General features: G+C 47.5%; 1 protein-coding gene across 1 annotated transcript in view; it reads right to left on the bottom strand.

The window, feature by feature from the left end:
• Positions 1–18,141, bottom strand: part of tmem131l (transmembrane 131 like) — a 37,732-nt gene that overhangs the window by 12,392 nt on the left and 7,199 nt on the right. The window contains exons 4-9 of the mRNA XM_062517610.1: positions 8,024–8,095; positions 5,619–5,742; positions 5,005–5,121; positions 4,779–4,883; positions 2,275–2,352; positions 1,008–1,167 (exon numbers count right to left, since the gene is read on the bottom strand). Coding sequence (XP_062373594.1) covers positions 1,008–1,167; positions 2,275–2,352; positions 4,779–4,883; positions 5,005–5,121; positions 5,619–5,742; positions 8,024–8,095 — 656 coding nt within the window. The remainder of the gene's footprint in view (positions 1–1,007; positions 1,168–2,274; positions 2,353–4,778; positions 4,884–5,004; positions 5,122–5,618; positions 5,743–8,023; positions 8,096–18,141) is intronic.

Genomic DNA, 18,141 nt, shown 5'->3' with positions numbered 1-18,141 from the left:
AGCAAAACAAACATAGACAAGCAGCCCCGACAAAGATATGAGTGTAGTGGAGAAATGCCTTAAGTATACTTCATGGAACATTAAGACATATTGCAACAGAGAAGTTAGAAGAGCTATGAAGTTGATTAAGTTGAGCCCATAAAACGGAGAACGGATGGCTGTGGTGTATTTCTTTGTTCTATCTGATATGCGCTCGCATACATTAGCAGAGACGCAAATGTGCCTGAGTCATCGGACTCCTGTTTTTACAGTCTACAGTAAGTGGGATGACATCATCCCGGCTGGGCAGGGCAGGGCAGGGCCAGCGCTGGTTGGGCCTGCCGGCGAGGCAGAGGCGCCGGGCAGGAGGCGGACCGTGGGAGGCCCAGTCGCAGGGCTCCTGCTCCGCTCCGCTCCGCTCAGCGCTCAGCGTTCAGCGCAGCTGGACTGGACTAGCGGGGAGTGCAGCATTGCAGTGGTCCTGCCAGGAGAACTGCTGAGCTGTCAGCTAATGCAGCACAGCCAGGCTGCAGGTGAGCGAGCGCCTGTCTGGCCCCTTTCTGCCGTCTCCTCCAGAGGCTCGGGGGAGAGCAGGACACAGAGACCCTGCTGTGAGCACAGTTCACACGGCGGGTTCACTTACACTAGCCTAACGCTAGTTCACCAACTCACACTAACCACTGCTACATTCTAATATGAATACACAGTCGCTCTGTTGGTGCTGTTCCACACCGGTGAGCACTGCTGCACAACAGGCTGGGCTTATTTCCCTGCTGCTTTGCAGCAATTTATTAGCAGCTAGGATAAAATGACACTCCAGGCCACAAGCATCCATGCTGTTCATTAATGAACCTACCGTCTCGGGCACAACATCATCACATCTTGATTCACTGTAATGCCTGGAGGAGAGCTTTAATGTGAGGGTGCAAATACATGGGACTGCACTCGAGCCGCCTGTTGTTTCTGCCAGCACACAGTATGCAAACTCGCCCCGTTGTCGCCCCGGCGTGGGGGAGGGAGTACTGTACCTGCAGTGGTGGTGCTGGGCGCAGGGATGAGGAGGAGCACCATGAGGTTCTCGATGACGTAGGGCTTCAGCTTGTCCAGGTGGGCCTGCTGCTCCCCTCGCTCCGACAGGCTGATCAGCAGCGAGAACATCCCCTCCTCCTCAGCCACAAAACAAGAGCCCTGGTGAAAAGAAACAAAAACACATGCATTTCCGGCCAGGTCATTATCGGCCTTGTCATCAGGCTACGCACATGATCGTTACTACCAAAATAAGCTGCGACGCTCGGCATCCTGTTTGTGTGCGCCACGTTCGCTCCAAAATAGTGGGTGCCAGTGTCAGAAATTCCACAGTCAGGGGTTTCCAGGATGAGCCGTCAAATGACTATGTGTGTAAACAGACGTGTGGGTGTGAGCGCACGAGCTAATGACAGGCCTGACTGACAGAAGTCAGAGCGCCCAGAGGAAGCCGGGGTGACCTTAGCCGGTCAGGTCATTCCAGCTCCACCGGCTGCTCTCTCTCTCGGTCTTCGCCGTCGATCCCTGACTTGACACCCTGAGCAGCAGTGACGGATCACGCCCCGGCAGCGTAAAGCCTGCCGCTAACCTGTCTGGCCTGCCCGCAGACTCAGCTGTGACTTAGAGCCTCCGTGTGAATGCAGCGCTGAGTCCATCGGTGCAATTACACAAGTCAGAATGACTTTACGGGATTAGCATTACACGGGACACTTCCCTTCCTCGTACGCAACACTCCGCACAGCTCTTGTGAAATCTATGATCCGGAAACACATGCATGAGGCCTGTGACACTTGAGGCGACCGCTGACAGTCTCACGCACAGTGATGACATGTGTCACACCAAAAGACAGGAGATCTGATCATGGGAAAAGACGGACGACACATCGTTCTGGTGTGACCATCTCGATCTCATGACTTACTATCACTGTTTTCAGACTTGTCCTCCACACACTACACTATATGCGGATCTTTGTGAAACAGATGCCTGGCCTTTTGGGTGACTCAGATATGATGCTTACAGGCGGACATTATGCAGACATTACTGTATGTGTGAACGACACTGACGCACATCAACACAATTTCTGCATGTTCTTCACGTTGTTCATTTACATAATGTCCGTCTGAAATACCCACATTCCACATTTTGTTCAGATATAGTCTAGAATTTTCTAGCTTCATTCTGAAATTGACAATAAAGGGCAGAAAGTGTGCATTGTGAAATGATTTTGAAAAGCACTTCAAGATACATGGTGACATTGATCAGATACAGTACCTGAGGATGGCTGTACACATTTTTAGGCAAGCTGCAGTGCAGCAGAAGTCCCAGGATGGTTATATTCGAGGCCTCTTCCTGGGAGGGGAGAGAAAACCAAAAGCACATGAATCAGATCAGTGATACCATCCCACAGGTAGGGGTCTCCCTTACCAGTACACTGCAGTATTAAGGTTTGGGATATGCAAAGGGAGTTCACCATTTCAACAAAATGCGAGGATAGCTGACAACACTACACTGTGAATGGTAGCTGGTAGCTATGTATGAATGAATAAATAAACTACAAACTACTACTGATACCGCTACTCTGTGGATGATTTTTAACACAGCACACAAAGCTTTCCTTTGGCTAAAGAGGCACCATTAAAACAATAACGACAAACCTAGTAGCCCATCATTCTGTTAATTGTTTGTCAAGCTTTTAGCCAGAAAAACTTAAAATGTTCGACCAATCACGCAATGCACGTCAATCTACTGCTGCCTACTGTTGACTGATACAAGCTCCCAAATATGGAACAAAGGCCTTAGTGCACGCCTCATTTGAATATTCTCTGAAGAGAAGTCATGGAACCAAAAGTAGAACTGGAACAAAAGTGACGGTTCTCTTTGGCTCACACAGGGAGCAAGCTTCCCCCGTGAGATCACTGGCTCTTTCTGATTATTCCAGAACAGAACAGAACGCAACAACACAACACGTCGAGCTGGGACACACTAAGCCTTCTCAGAATTTCATTTCCAGGGCTGGTCAAGCCTTTGGCCACCAGGGCCGTCGTAGAGGACACGTTCCCCAGCATACGGAACTAGAGGGAGACCGTGAGCCACTTCCCTTGTAATCAGTAATGGTACTTACTTTTTTTTTTGTCATGGCCTAAGAAAAATTAGTTTAAAGGAACCGTATGGAAGAAATTTACTTAAATTAATCATAAAATGGCCCTGATATGTCACTAGACATCAAGAAATCATGCTCATTTCAAATACTTATATCACTGGCAACAGTAGTCCGGCCAGGATATTGGCATTTAAAAAGTGAAGTTGCAGCCCTCAACTGATGTTGATGTTTACATATTGTGTGTTTTGGCCTGATGCGCCACCCTCTACCTATCTACTAATCATGAAGTCAGTAGTGTTTTGGCATCTGGGTTGCCAACTTCGACTCAGTGGGAAGGGGGAGGGGATACACCACTCTACAATATTTTGAAAGTGATTGCAGTACCAGTTTTGACCAAAATCCTACATACTGTTCCTTTAACTGCTTGAATATGAACCAATGTCAGTAAAAAGAAGGGCATATTTACACAGGCATAGCCATGTGAAATTAAGTTCGGGCATTACACTAAACCCCATGTCTGTCAACGCAAAGCCTTAATATGGACTTAATTCGACTTATTATCCAAATGATTATGGTCCGAGTTGAGACTGGATAAACACAGGTAGGGGATCCTTCCCCTCACTCTCGGCAGGCTACATGGGATTAGGGATATGTGGCAAATATTTACACAGTTTCCACCAGTGCTGTTGCTCTAGAACGTCTGGCCAGATGGGTATCTGTGTGCCTGCGTCAGCCCAGCTCCAGCAGCACAAGAGCTCAAAAGCTGCTGTTGTCATAGCACTGATCTCTTTCAAACAATGCAAAAAGTGCAATTTCAAATGGGGTTGGGGGGGGGGGGCATCTATATTTAAACCCGTCTATGCGCACACAAGCTCAGTGAAGCCTAACCACAACGCGCAAAAGTGCAAACGCTGCCGTCAGTTGATATTATCGCTCTAAAAATAGCAACATTAGATCCTTTCACTTGAATTATGCTAAATTCTCCTCTCAGCCCCTGAAGGTGAGTTCATGTGTCCTGGCTGTGGGTGTGGCAATGGGCTTCTGGCTTGTTCTCTATCAGTAGCCACGGCAGCGGCAGCACAGCAACACAGCCATGCGTACTGTACTGTACATTCTGTTCTGGAGATGATGAGGCAACGCGATATATAGCTCTGCAGCTTGCCTCAAACGGCTGACATTTAGCAACCTCCACTCACTTCCTGTCGGGGAAGTGCATCACCACCAGCTAGCCTCATTTACACATTCACTAGACTAGAGTGTGTGTGTGTGTGTGTGTGTGTGTGTGTGTGTGTGTGTGTGTGTGTGTTGACATGTATAAGACGTGTATGTGTTTGGCATGTGTAGAAGTGGCATGTGGGAGTGTGAATGTGAGTGTGTGAATGTGAGCGTGAGTGAATGTGCGTGTGTATGCGTGTATAAAACGTGTAGGTAAGTGTTTCACGCATGTTGGAGAACCTCATTTCCCCTTTCTTTCATGTCAAATATGTAAATGAGCTTGAACGTGTTTGTGTGTGCATGCGTGTATCAGTGGCGATAATAGAGTCAGTGGTATGCGTCACTGCCTAAGGGCTGTTAATGTGTGAATATGAGTGTGTGTGTGTGTGTGTGTGTGTGTGTGTGGCGGTGGGTGGATTTAAAAGCTCTGCCATTGTGATGAGAGGGGCTTCAGTCTTACCTGAGTCTGTGTCAGCTTAATGCTCTTTATATGAGGGGATATTAGCACACTATTTCTTAGGTGCTCATCTCGTCGAGAGCCCCACGGGACTCCAACACCAAAAACCTGAAACGGAACATCAGAGTGTTCTCACTACCAGGCCTCCAATACGGGCTATACTGGGGGTGGGGGGGGGGGGGGGGGGTGCAGGACTGCTGTATGGCTAGTAAAGGAGATGGCAATTCACCTGGTATGATAAGACCCCGTGGGTAGATGTATTAATAAATAAGGAATTCTCTACATTTCCCTCCTCTGTCGGAAGGAAAATTAGTTTAAATGAAGTCTTCCCTCGGGGTGGAATCACCTGTCGAGAGAGAGAGAGAGAGAGAGAGAGAGAGAGAGAGAGAGAGAGAGAGAGAGAGAGAGAGGGGAGAGGATCACATGACTAATCACATTACAAACACCATGAAAAGGAAAATAGATTCTAGATCATTTCAATTACATCAAGATACAGTGTAGAGTGTAGCATGCTTTAAAAGAAGAGAATGCACTGTTCCAGGCAGTCCATTGCTGTGGGGAGACTATATTAAGCGGCGCCGGCACATTATTTTCAAAATGGCCTGCAACACTGTTGCAGTTTAAAAAAAGAACGGCCAGCGTCAGAGGTTATGATCAGTTTAGTTCTGCTGTTTTGTGACAGGAAGAGGACAGAAGACAGAGAGTGAAAATGAAAGGAGGAAGTTGGTGAAAGTCAGATAGACGCTACTGAGCAGCAAAAAGAGAAGTGGAAGAGGGGGAGGGGGAGAGAGCGCTCGGGCTGTGCAAGTGAGACACAGCCAGGCAGGCCAGGCACATACTTACCCTTTGATGGAAGGAAGGCATGTGAAAATGTCTACTAGATGTAAATATTGACAACAGAGTCAGAGGCAGCTCCGGGCTGGGGTTGTGTATGTATACAGTTTCAGCTCTTGGCAGCCCCAGCGGCCTGCAGGAACACATAGGGAAAGGGAAAGGCTACAATGAGAGGCATTATCTAGCGGTTTAGGCACACTAAAACACCTCTGAAAAATCCACACACTTCAAATCTACTCCATCTTAGAGACAGATTCTAAGCCAGTGAACGTGACGAGTGGATATCACACTGGCATCGCCACGTAAATGTAACACCTCCCGGAGAGGAATCATCAGCCCGCAGCACAGAGTAGCGTAATTACCAGCTGCATGCTGCAAGGACCGGCTCACATAGCCTCTTCAAAAGAGGTATGCGAGAGGCTTCAGTGATGTGACCACACTTCACGTAACCTGTTCGCTCTTAGCAACTCTCCCCTCGAAATAGCCCTGCGTGCAGTGGCCCAGAGGAAGGCCGTGGGTGTGCGCTCTGACCAGAGACCCCAGCGCCACAACATGAAAGGAAACAAATGTCACGCAGCACACTCGGGCCGCCCCGCACAACAAAGCACAAGGTGCTAAAAAAAGCCGGCCGGCTGACATTTAGGTGCGGGTTCACCATTAGCAGCCTGGCTCTTTAACTTTTTTGATGTGGTGGAGGTCAAAGGGAAGCCATCAATGTCAAAGAGGTGCATGAATGTCACCGCGAGAGGCACTCGCTGTAAAAGTGCCCGCGGCCCGTATCAGATTCTGAGCTCAGGAACACGCTCCAATGGCCCGGTGGCTGGCGGCTCAGCGGGGTCAGCCTCCATGTGTGTATACTATAGGCAATGGCCATCCGGCCGAGCCGCACACACAAGGCAGGCAAAATCCCAAAACCTACTTTTGGGCAAGAACAGGACTTTCTCTGGGTGATCTCTTTTTTTATTTTTATTTTAACCAGAGGTAAGTAAGTATGGCTGACCCCCCCCCCCCCCCCCCAAGCTGGTAAACAGGCAGGAGCATGTGGCTGTGAGGACAAACAAACTGATGTAATTAGAAGATAAGGTAAATAAAGGCCTGTTTGTTCTCTGTGCTGGCTAAGGGTGGAAACGCAGAGAGAGAGAGAGAGAGCGAGAGAGACAGAGAGAGTGAGAGAGAGAGACAGAGAGAGAGAGAGAGAGACAGAGAGAGAGAGAGAGAGAGAGTGAGAGTGTGTGAGTGAGAGAGAGAGAGAGTGAAAGTGGTGAGCTCCAAAACAGGACTGTGCAGTCTGTAAGAGACCAGATTTGCAGCTCCAGGTGGGGCAGGGGGAGAGTAAAGGGCCCTCTGCACGGGCCTCTGATGGCTCCGAGTCCTCAGCCAATCCAGCACTGGTTTGGGTCACTCCTTTAAGAATAGCCTCCTGTTACCACCAGTCCAGAGCCACTTGGAACAATCTCACATGGCAATCATTTGAAAGAGTGCAGCCCAAATTGTTAAGGTCCTGTTGAGAATGTCCTATTTTAGGCCAAGCAGCAGTGAAAATGGCTGCTGCTGCATTTGTGACCATCAGTGGTCAGCCTAGCCAGTAGATTCATTGGACATTGTGTTAATCATCACAATGATTGATTTAACATTTGCAGCTAGCCAGGAAGCTAACGGCCCACTATCTACAGTAGTTCATGACTAAAGGAGAATATTTGCACTATAGTGGCAGGTTCATGCGTCATACTATTCTTTCACAAAGTAGGAGGGAAAGTAGTGACCGTATCGTTGAAAAATGGGACCTTCATAATCAACCACACCTTTTAATTAATCTTTTACAGACTTTCACTACCACGTCTTTATGCAGAGAGCATGGGATTGAGCAAAATTCACCAAACAAAACCAACTGTGTGCGTCATGTCAATGCTTCTGAACACAAGCGGTGCGTAGTAACAGACTGTCATCCAAGTCCAACAGAGCTCCTGCTATTCTGGTTGTTTTTGGAGCCCACAGGAAAACAGCAGAGTTCGTAACCTCTCCCTGATCCTCTCCACACAGCCCATGAGAAAAGACAGACTGCCATATTTGGCCATTCCATCTGCTGTCAGGCGTGCTCTAAAGAGCCCCGTTCTGTGCAGCCAATCGGTTTCAGTGTTCCACACATCACCACAAACACATGACGCTTGTTTTAACACCTCATCAGTCATAATGCAAAGCAAACAATGGCATATGACAATGGCATAATGTCAAATGTATTTGTCATAATTAACTAGTAACAACTTTTTGGTTTGTCTGAAACGTCTGAACAGTATAAGGGCCTTATCATTTGAAGGAAATCCCAAACAATCCTGGTGGTGCACCTAGCCAAATACTGTATTACAGCATTCCGACTTTGGAGGGTTTATGAGAACAAGACGGCAAGCATCACTTACTGTGTCCCAAACTCTAGAGTTGGAGGCTGGAATCGGAGTGGTCTTCCACTCTCCCGCCCATAAAACGAAGAGCTGTCCGAGAGAAAGAGAGAAAGAAAGGGAAGGGGGAGAGAAACAGACAGTCAGTGAGTTGACAATTATTTCTGTTTATATTCCATAAGAGATCAGTAATCACTCATGAATTCCTACTTCACTCTGAACACTCTGAACAAAAAAAGTGGTCGGGCCTGATCCTGGAACCCAAAACCCATGAACATCTATATTTCCTGCTATAATGCTAATAGCATTGTATGTATTTTGTGCATGGTTAAAATGGGATTGCTTTACATGAGGGAATTAGTCAGCAATGAAAACTATCAATGGAAGAATGAGTCAGATGTTGCAGGGTGTAACACAGGCGCTCTGCCGAGCCTCCTCGCCTGCTGGACTATGACCAGAAACACAAAGTCTCCTGCTTCACCTGTACACTGATAAGACTGCGGCGATCGCTACAGAACTTACAGCATGACCTCAGCATCAGGTTGTGTAAATGGATAAAAGTCTTGAGCAAAGGCCAACTGAACACCAAGCCTATTTGCTACCAGTTTTGCCACCGAGTTAGTGAGCCTCGCATTCTTGAGGCCCGTCTGTATCAAGGCACCATGCACATCAAGGTTCAGAGGGACACTTCAATAACACTGAATAACACAGGTCAATGGGGGAAATATCCCATATGTCGACACAGTCCAAATTAATTGGGTTGCCAAATCCATTCCACCCCCACGCACGGACAGACCAAGGTTGGTGAAGAGATGGGTAGAATTTGGACATTCCACTTCAATCTAAAACGGCTACCTTAGTTTCTTTATTGATTTTACAGCTTTAGCTAAAGAAATCCACGTAACTGATGTAATATTTTTGTTTCTTGGTTTGCAAGACTGCTGTGACAATTGTGGCTTATACAGGATGCTAGACTGCAACAGCTTTCAGTTAACTTGAGAATTTGGGATCACAAGATCAAGTTGAAGAGCAATAACAATAAATGTGTGTGTGTGTGTGTGTGTGTGTGTGTGTGTGTGTGTGTGTGTGTGTACGTTTTAGCTACTGCCAAAGCAGTAGTCATGTGGGAGCAGCAGCTGCAGCTTTTATTGATAGAGAGGCATACCCATCCTGAGTAACCGAGAGTGTGTATGTCTGTCTGTGTGTGTGTGTGTGTGTGTGTGTGTGTGTGTGTGTGTGTGTGTTTCCTTCTCTCCCAGGCTCTGTTGACAGAAGGTTACTGCAGCTGTTCTGTCAATGGGAGGCCGATAAGACTGGTCAACACCTTGGAGGTGAAAAAAGAGCTCTTGCTAGTGTCCTGCTTCTCTGGGAGGATTAAGGGGACAGTGTGTGCAATTCTGCAGTCCCTACAGAAAAACATCACCTCACGGGCTCCAACCTCCACAGCCACATCACGCGCTCTGGCACTTAGAATCGAGCATGGATGGTTTTATTGGCCACTGTTATCATTTCAACTGAACCATGAGAGAACTGAATGTGGAGAGAGATCTCAGCATAGTGCTGCTATCCTTAACCACCACAGACTGTCAAAGACTTGTCCAGACTTTCAACAGCTGGTAGCCTTGACAGCCAAAGCCCACATAGCTTGGGATCCATGGTTACAACACCAGCAGATGGGCAAGACCAGACAGAGCACTGGTCAGTCCAGTCCAGCGGTAAAGAAAAGGACTAAAGCAAAAGCTCTGGTGGTGAGAGATTCCCAGTCGTGCAGAGACGGTGTTGCAGTTCTGTGTCTACACCACATCCAGCACAGGGTCATGAACATGCCCAATGACACGCAGGTCAATGTGCAAAACGGAATGAACTGGAAAACATGTCAGGGTGGCCACCTTTAAAGGAACACTCCACCGTTTTTTCATATCAAACTACATCATTCCCTAGACGAGTTGCTGCATACCTCTCGCGTTTCAATGCGTACACTCAAAGGCTCTTTAGAATCGACGAAACACCTCCACGTTTTCCCTATTAAAATACAGTCACACGACCAAGTATGGTGAGACAAAATAAAACGTGGTGCTTTAATAAGCGAGTAAGAAGAATAACTATACTGTATGGCGTAATAACACTTGGGAGCACTTCGACTTGGCGCAGTAATATCATCACGCTTGGATTTTTTACTGGATTTTTTTACTGCGCCGAGTCGAAGTGCTCCCATGTGCTATTCCACCACACATTATAGTCATCCTTCTTACTCGCTTAGAAAAGCGCCATATTTTATTTTGACTCATTTTGCGCCATGCTTAGTCGTGTAACTGTATTTTAGGGAAAACGTTGAGATGTTTCGTCGCTTCTAACTTCATCTCTGTTTGGATCCGAGAAAATGAACTGGGCTAGCTAAGTGCTATCAAAGTAGCGCCGCGTGCCAGAGGCTTTGAGTGCACGCACTGAAACGCGAGAGGTCAACTCATCTTGTTCATGTTACTACCATGTTAGTATCGTCCATGGACTTGACTTGTTTGTTGTGTTTGTCTGTCTACGTCTTGATGTCTGTGTCTACCCCTATGGTGCCTACAGGAACGCTGTGCGAATACGCCGCTCTGTCTGGCACCTGGCTATTTTGTGTTTGTAGGCTAATTGCCTGTATTTTGAATTTCATTTTGTGAGGCGACCTTGGGTGTCTTGAAAGGCGCTTTAAAAATAAAATGTATTATTATTATTTATTATTATCTTAGTTAAGGGAATAACGTAGTTTAATATGTGTTCCTTTAACAAACGCAGTTTAATATGTGTTCCTTTAACAAACGCAGCACAGAGTTGTGCAGTGGAGGGAATTCCTGCCGTTGACCACAGTGAGCGTGAGGTCAGGTAGGCCTTCCAGTGCCCGTCGTGACCGGACAGGCACAGGCCGCCTGACAAATAGCAGAGTCTGAAACGATGGGGATCAGTTTTCCGGCAGTGGAAAAGTTCACATCCCAACCATGTCATCTGCAGCGACCACAGGCAAAGTGGGTTATGGATGCCCCGACGCTGGCAGCCTGATGGATTAGTGCTGGACCCTCCCCGTTCGGTCACCACTGGGACACAGAGGCAAGGGCAGCCCTGTGACTCACACCCAGCCAGAGAGTCGGAGCTGGACAGTATGAAGCCCAATCCCTCATCCTTTCATCTTTCATTAACATCGATGCTGGAGTGTGCGCACACACATGCGCGCACACACACACACACACAGATCCCACTATGGCTTTCACAGCAAGGTCACACCTACTCTAGAGTTTTCTAATGTGTCAGTCTGATTAGCCAGGTGAATCTGGCCAGGAAAATGTACTTGGCTTTCACGCAGTGAAGTCATTTATTTCTTCAACTGATTTTTTGTTAACAAAGAATTCATCTGCAGAAGGCACGTCGATCTAGGAAAGGTCATATTTAAGCATGCACTCATCCCTGGCATCTTTCAGAAATAACTTGGTGAATTACCTCAGCACTGGCATGCTGTGTCAACCAAATGTCACAAGCTCTCAGTTACAACAACCCGTTGGGAAAAAGCTGCTTGAGAAGTCGACCATCCTTTAAAACCGTGAGTTTAATGTTCCATGAGGGGTTATGAAAGATTAAATGACACTTTCTGTTCAATCAGTCTCTTGAAACCGATACTGCATATCAGAGAAGGAAACCATAACTGTCACGTGACAGCACCATGTTAAGACTCTAGAAACTGCTTGCCACTGCACAAACCCAACAATACAACTAACTTCCTTTTCATAATTTTAACTTAGTGCTTGAACTGGGCAATAGCGTTTCCAGTAAGAACCTAACCGTGTTGCACAAGCATGCATCTCAATTACATCGGAAATTCCTACCTCTCTCAGCATTTAGGCTCTCACTAGACAGAGGACATCAGTTCTCATGCTGTGACTAGCATGCTATGTATTATTGTTACAGTTGCCTGCTCAGGGCAGCGTTAGCATTGCATAATTTCCCAGGCACAAAACGCACAGAGGGCATGTCAGAGCAACTCTCTACCTCCTCAGGCTAATAACTGGAATTTTTCAACTTGCTGAACATGCAAAAATAAAAAGTCATCGGAGTCATCATTCAATGGAAAGGTGCTTCCCTTTCCATAGAATTAGTGACACACAGCACAGGACAATACTTGCACTACATTGCTTGATGCTGATTTCTCATATGTATGCATGTTTTATATACTGTATCTCAATTCAACAAGTTCTTAGCTTCACATGCAATGCCACTAGTGTCAAACCATCTCTTAGATAATAACAACACGCTACATATGAATCCAACTATAAATATCTACCGCTCCCATCTCCCACTCTATATTAGCTCTTAAACCCTGAAGAATGTCTCTTCTCGTGTGCCCTGCAGGCAGCTTGCCTAAAGCTTAAAAGCCGCTCTGCTCCGAGATCACAGAGAAATGAGAAAAAGAACAGAAAGATGGTTCTAATGGCGTGGGGTGGTTATTTCCTGCTATGGTAGAAAACAGGAAGCGGAGGGCAATTTGAATACTGCAGGGAGTGGCTGCGGTGCTCAGAGCTGCCCCTCCTACAGCTCATCTGCGCTCAGAGCCAGGGAGGTAATCTGCGCTCTGATCTCGGCTAATCGGGTCTATCACATTTCAGCCGCCTGACCGGAGGGGACCAGAGTTTAGAGATGGGCCAGATGTTGCCTTAGCCTTAAGCCTCCAGACGCACTGAAAAAAGAAAAAAAAAAGGTCTTGTAATTCGGATCGTAATTTGGAGTTAAGATTGTCTATTGTAGATTCGATCATAGGGGTTCAGACCAAATAGTACCAAGGTGGAATCGGCCTTAATTTAAAACATGTTTGAACAGCCCCAGTGGGAACACCTCATATCAGGCCATCTGTGGAGTCAGTGCACCTCTCCCAGATGGAAGCCTGACGATGCCTTTGTGATGTGTGTGTGTGTGTGTGTGTGTGTGTGTGTGTGTGTGTGTGTGTGCAGTGAGGTGACGGCGTCACGCTGCCGCTTAAACCACCATCCACCTGCCAAAGTCCCTCCAGCCGCACAGGTCTGAAGGCAGGCAGCGGACATGACACGTCCGCCTCGCGCTCCACGCAGACGAGTCGAGCACTGTGCCCATGGTGGGCCGGGCCTGCTGCTTTTAAATCTCCGCTCCCTCCCGACTCGCTCGCCTCTTGGAAAAACGACGAAGGCAGCTACAACTCGCAAGTCCCACGGGGGAGGCAGGGGGGCCCTCAGTCATACCAGCGTGCCCAAATTCACAGCCCTCCTTTGTTTCCTCTCGTTCTCCAGCTGCTTTCGCAAAACCTCAGCCGTAAAACAGTGTTCGTGACGCAGCGCACACAGTAAATATGCCAGGGAGAGCGAAATAAGGAATAACCGATCCAGGCTGTGCAAGTGAGCCATCGACAGGGTCAACAACAATGATCTCATTGAATGTTAAGAATGGGATAGAACCCAAAATGGCAAACGCCATAGCCCAGGGAGCCAGGGAAGTGGTTCAAGATGCTCCACATACTTTGCAGAAGTAAAAGCAGACTCATGGCTTTATCTGCCTCAAATCCAGCATTAATTTGCACTAGCAAAACATCCAATAGGATAGCAGAGATGGCCATTTTAAGAGATGCCAGAGGAAGGATGTTTACACTATCAAAGCTAAGCACAGAGCTGCTCAGCCTGGTGATCATCTCATGCAGAACAGAACATGAGCGCCAGTGTTTAAAAGCTTTCTGATTAGAAACTGGTTGACCAGTCCAATCAGCAGGTCTTTATTGAGAGTTATTCAAGAATGCCTTCTAATAGGCCTTACATAACAAGCATGTATATTACAAATAGCCATTTCAAATGACTGACAACACCATTCAGCTCATTAGACTAGAGTCCCACTCACTGACAGAGAACACTCTACGGGAGACAAAAAGCTACCACAGAGTAAAAGGACAATAAAGGTGTCAGAGAACAGAGATCGGTGGAGAGACTTATTATGTGCGTTAATTCCTTTCAAATTGCTACTCCCTGTTCTTTGTATTAGAATCACGACTTGCTAGTGCTCCAGGAGGAGCTGCATGAGTGGGCTGTTTGAAGTGTGCTCTGCTCTGCGAGACAAATGTCACCCTTCACGGCCATGGTCCACTGCTGATTCCTCATAGTGGAGCCACATCAATTACTCGGCCGCCTCAGAAGAGTAAATGATCTCTGCTTGTTATGAAAATGCAGACAAGATGCCAGTAACACGGGTGTTTGTTATCTTTTTTCGGGACTGATAGCCACCATTATCTATATCCTGCTGATACATTTGCAAAGATTTGCTCTTTTTCATCTGACTTGGTGCAAACACGGTGGGAGGGCAGATTACTACAGCACGCCACACTTCACACACAGACACATACAGTACACACCATAACCACAACTTTGTAGGAGAACTCTTGAGAGTAAGCGCTCTCTTATTAGCTCACAGAAGACAGGTCATGAACTTCCCCGTTGACATAATGTGGCCCAGTGACATAACGTGGCATGGTCCACCCCTGTGGAGGCCGCAGGTGAATGGGGGCGTATCAGTACTACAGGCATTCAAGGGGAGTCGACGGCTCCTCTAGTGAAAGGCAAGCTGGTTCCCTGGATTCAAAAGCACCCAAAGCAAAGACAGCACATAGTCAACTGTTTGAAGCCTGAACATCAATCCACATGCACAACAATAACTTTACAAATAGCTCATCATCGTTGTTCATCTGCTACCTCTCATTCAAGACTGCAACAAAGCGAGTCCAGATTTGCTGACAGGTTTTCACGAAGCCCGTGCCATGCGTGTTCAAACAGCACAGGCCACCGCACTGAAACATGGAGCGACTTGTTTATAGTTGGAGAGCGCACTCCGGCAGGCCAGCCCAGGAGCCAGGAGAGCAGGAGAGAATGGAGCTGCTATTTGCGGCTGGGTGAGTAAGAGCCTCTCTTGGCAGCGGGTAGGGAGAGAGAGAGAGAGGGATGTGTGGGCGTAGGACAGCAGGAGGTGTGAAAATTAGCACTCGGAGGGTTCATCTCCCAGCTTTTCACTGCACTATGGTACTATAGGGGAGTCTATAGACAGAGACAGGCAGGCAGAAATTGAGAAAGGACATGCTTTTTTGGGGGGCGAGTGAGAGAGAACCCAAAGTCAAGAGCAACATGCAAACTTAAAGTGCAAAGAGCTGGTACTCAAACACCACATCAAAAGAAAAGCACACACACAAACACAGATATCGGACCTGTCTCCTTATCACTGACCTCATCAAGAAGGCCGTCAAAGTACAGGGTGTGCTTTTCGCATTGACAAAAAAACAAGGGAGAAGGCACCACAGCTGACAGTGTGACGGGGCATGTTTGAGACGGCTCCTTTGCTGTGGCGTGTGCAGGGACTGAGTCAGAGCACACAGCACAGAGCACAGAGCACACAGCACACAGCACAGAGCAGCACACAGCACACAGCACACAGCACACAGCACACAGCACACAGCACACAGCACACAGCACACAGCACACAGCACACAGCACACAGCACACAGCACACAGCACACAGCACAGAGCACAGAGCAGCACACAGCACAGAGCACAGAGCACAGAGCAGCACACAGCACACAGCACACAGCACACAGCACACAGCACACAGCACACAGCACACAGCACAGAGCAGCACACAGCACACAGCACACAGCACACAGCAGCACAGCACACAGCAGCACAGCACACAGCACACAGCACAGAGCAGCACACAGCAGCCTTGGCAGCCACTGAGCCATGGGAGGGACAGGCCTGCCCGCGCAAAGCCTGAGCCAAACAACCGCACAGGTTCCCTTATGGACTGGACGCTCCCGCCCTGCCTCGCCTCGCGCGCTGCAGTCGAGCGGGGCTTTGGTGCGGCTGCAGCGACGGGCCGGTCCGCAGCCGGCCAGAGGAGGAAGGACACACAGAGCAGCGGTGGCTCCGGTCCAAGCCCAGTGTAAGTGGAGAGCTCGGTCCACCCACCACAGCTGATGGGGAGAGCACATTTTATACGAGCAAGGGATTAAACAGCGGTGCGCTCAAGGGAGATAAATGTCTTACAGCAGAGAAAGGTTTGGTGCGAGACATAAGTACATGTTGGGAATGTACAGTATGGGCTTGCTTTAACACCGGCTAGCTTTCTGAAAGAATAACCACTAGCTTAAAGGTACAGCAGACAACAGGGAGGCCATGCTGCTGTATCAGGCAAGATGCCCTTCATGTTCACAACCACACAGAAAATTGAAAAAGTTCACATTTTCAAGAAATGCATCCATTGTGAAAGCAGAAAAGGTTGTAGCGGCATGTAGAAACTCGCTCACCAACATGTACTTTACAGTATTTCTGGAAACAGTGCTGCCTGTTGATGAATCCAGTACTGAGCAATATTCAAAGTCTTTCTCCCGCAACCCACAGGTGACTGCTCATTTCCCCTTTGAGAGACTACAACTTCCCCTGATGAGGAAGATGACCATCATCTGTACAGTAAGTGACAGTGGCAGGAGCACCAACAGCTCATCACCTGTCCCACAACAATAAATACACAGGAAAAAACAAACAAACATTCTAAACACATTATCTACAAAATACACAATCTCTGCGAAGTTGCCTAAAACAACATGTCTGTCAGATCAAGCATGCATACCAAACTAGAATTCATATAACAAACAGACGGCTTATCTAGTCTCTACTCTGAGATTCTTAGTGCAGATGCATAGATAAGAAAAAAGGTCTTAAAGATAAAGAAAAAAAACTGTCTTGTAAAAGCCCATTGTGAGCTCCAAAAACAATTGGCTTATATTTGTGCTAAATAAATAAACAGTGTTGGAAGAGGAACTCTGGTTGTTTGTTGGGCCTGTAAACTTTGCACTCTTCTCCATGTGAGGTCAGTCCAAGGGAAGTCATTGTGTGGCGTTACATAACAGCAGTGCTGCACGGATGCTCTTCCACCGCTGGACGTGCCAGTCGATTCTTGAGCTGTCACACTGCATCATGTCACCCCACATCCCTCACTGTGCCACCACTCGGGTCAGAGGTCAAAGGCGATATCTCCTCTCTAAGGCCGGCCCCACACACACACACACACACACACACACACACTGGTGGCATTCCATTAACATGATTATTGACAGGCTGCAGTTTAGAGTGAAACGGGGGCTGGGCTCATTGGTCAACTCCTTTCTCGTCGATAATATCCCGTTTCAAAAGAAAAACAGTGGTTGGTGGCATGAGCAAGCATCTGGGTTTGTGAACTTGTGAACTGTAATAAACAAGAGCAATAGACATTTGAGCACTAAAATGGAAATAAATGATTACCATGTGAATTCTACTATACTTCAAACACTAAGAGACATCACTTTGACCAGGTTTCTCGACGATCCTCGCTTCAAGTATTTTCCCAAAATGTTTCAAAGCGGTTTGAAAGGGGTTACTGTTAATCCGTCTCCAGTGAAGTGAGCCTATAGAGCAGGCTATGGCATTTGAGAGGCGGGCAGTGTTTCACAACATATGGCTGGAGGTCTGTGGCATCTCAGGTGTGTGGGAGAATGAGGTAACACAGTAAGGCAGTGTTCTCCAACTGTGGCAGCTCACGCAAGTGCCCTCATATGTTTGGTCAAGACCTAGGTGTGTTAGTGTGTGAGTGAGAGTAGGGGGCGTGTGAGAGGGTGTGCTCCAGCCCCAGATGAGAGTTTGTTTTTAACTGGCCTGTAAAAACGCCAGTCAGCAGCACTGTCGACATCTCTCTGAGGCTCTGTGGCATTCAGAATTGTGCCTTAATGTTGAACTCTTCGGAAACATTTCCTGCACAATACTCACTAGGACTGAAAACTGCCAGACAAGTCTGTTTCCAGCATGTGTGAGGTCATTTTCAAGGACCTCCAAAAGTGTCAAGCTTCAAATCTCAGAGTCTGTGAATAAAACATTTAAGCTGTCCCTATAGAAAAGAATGCCCCCCTCTTCTCTTTGCGGTTGTGAACAGATACCATCACCAACGTCTGGAAACATGCAAGCAAGCTGCTGGCCAAAACAGCCACAAAGCCTAGACTCAACTGCATGGTATGTTCTCACTGTGTGAACTCACTGAGGCTTTTAACCTTGCAGCGGCACAGCATTTAAAGAGACAGGCTG

Source organism: Sardina pilchardus, chromosome 2 (assembly GCF_963854185.1).
Source record: "Sardina pilchardus chromosome 2, fSarPil1.1, whole genome shotgun sequence".
Lineage (NCBI taxonomy): Eukaryota > Metazoa > Chordata > Actinopteri > Clupeiformes > Clupeidae > Sardina > Sardina pilchardus.
Note: the sequence above shows the minus strand (reverse complement) of the source record. Positions and strands in the feature narration are given on the sequence as shown.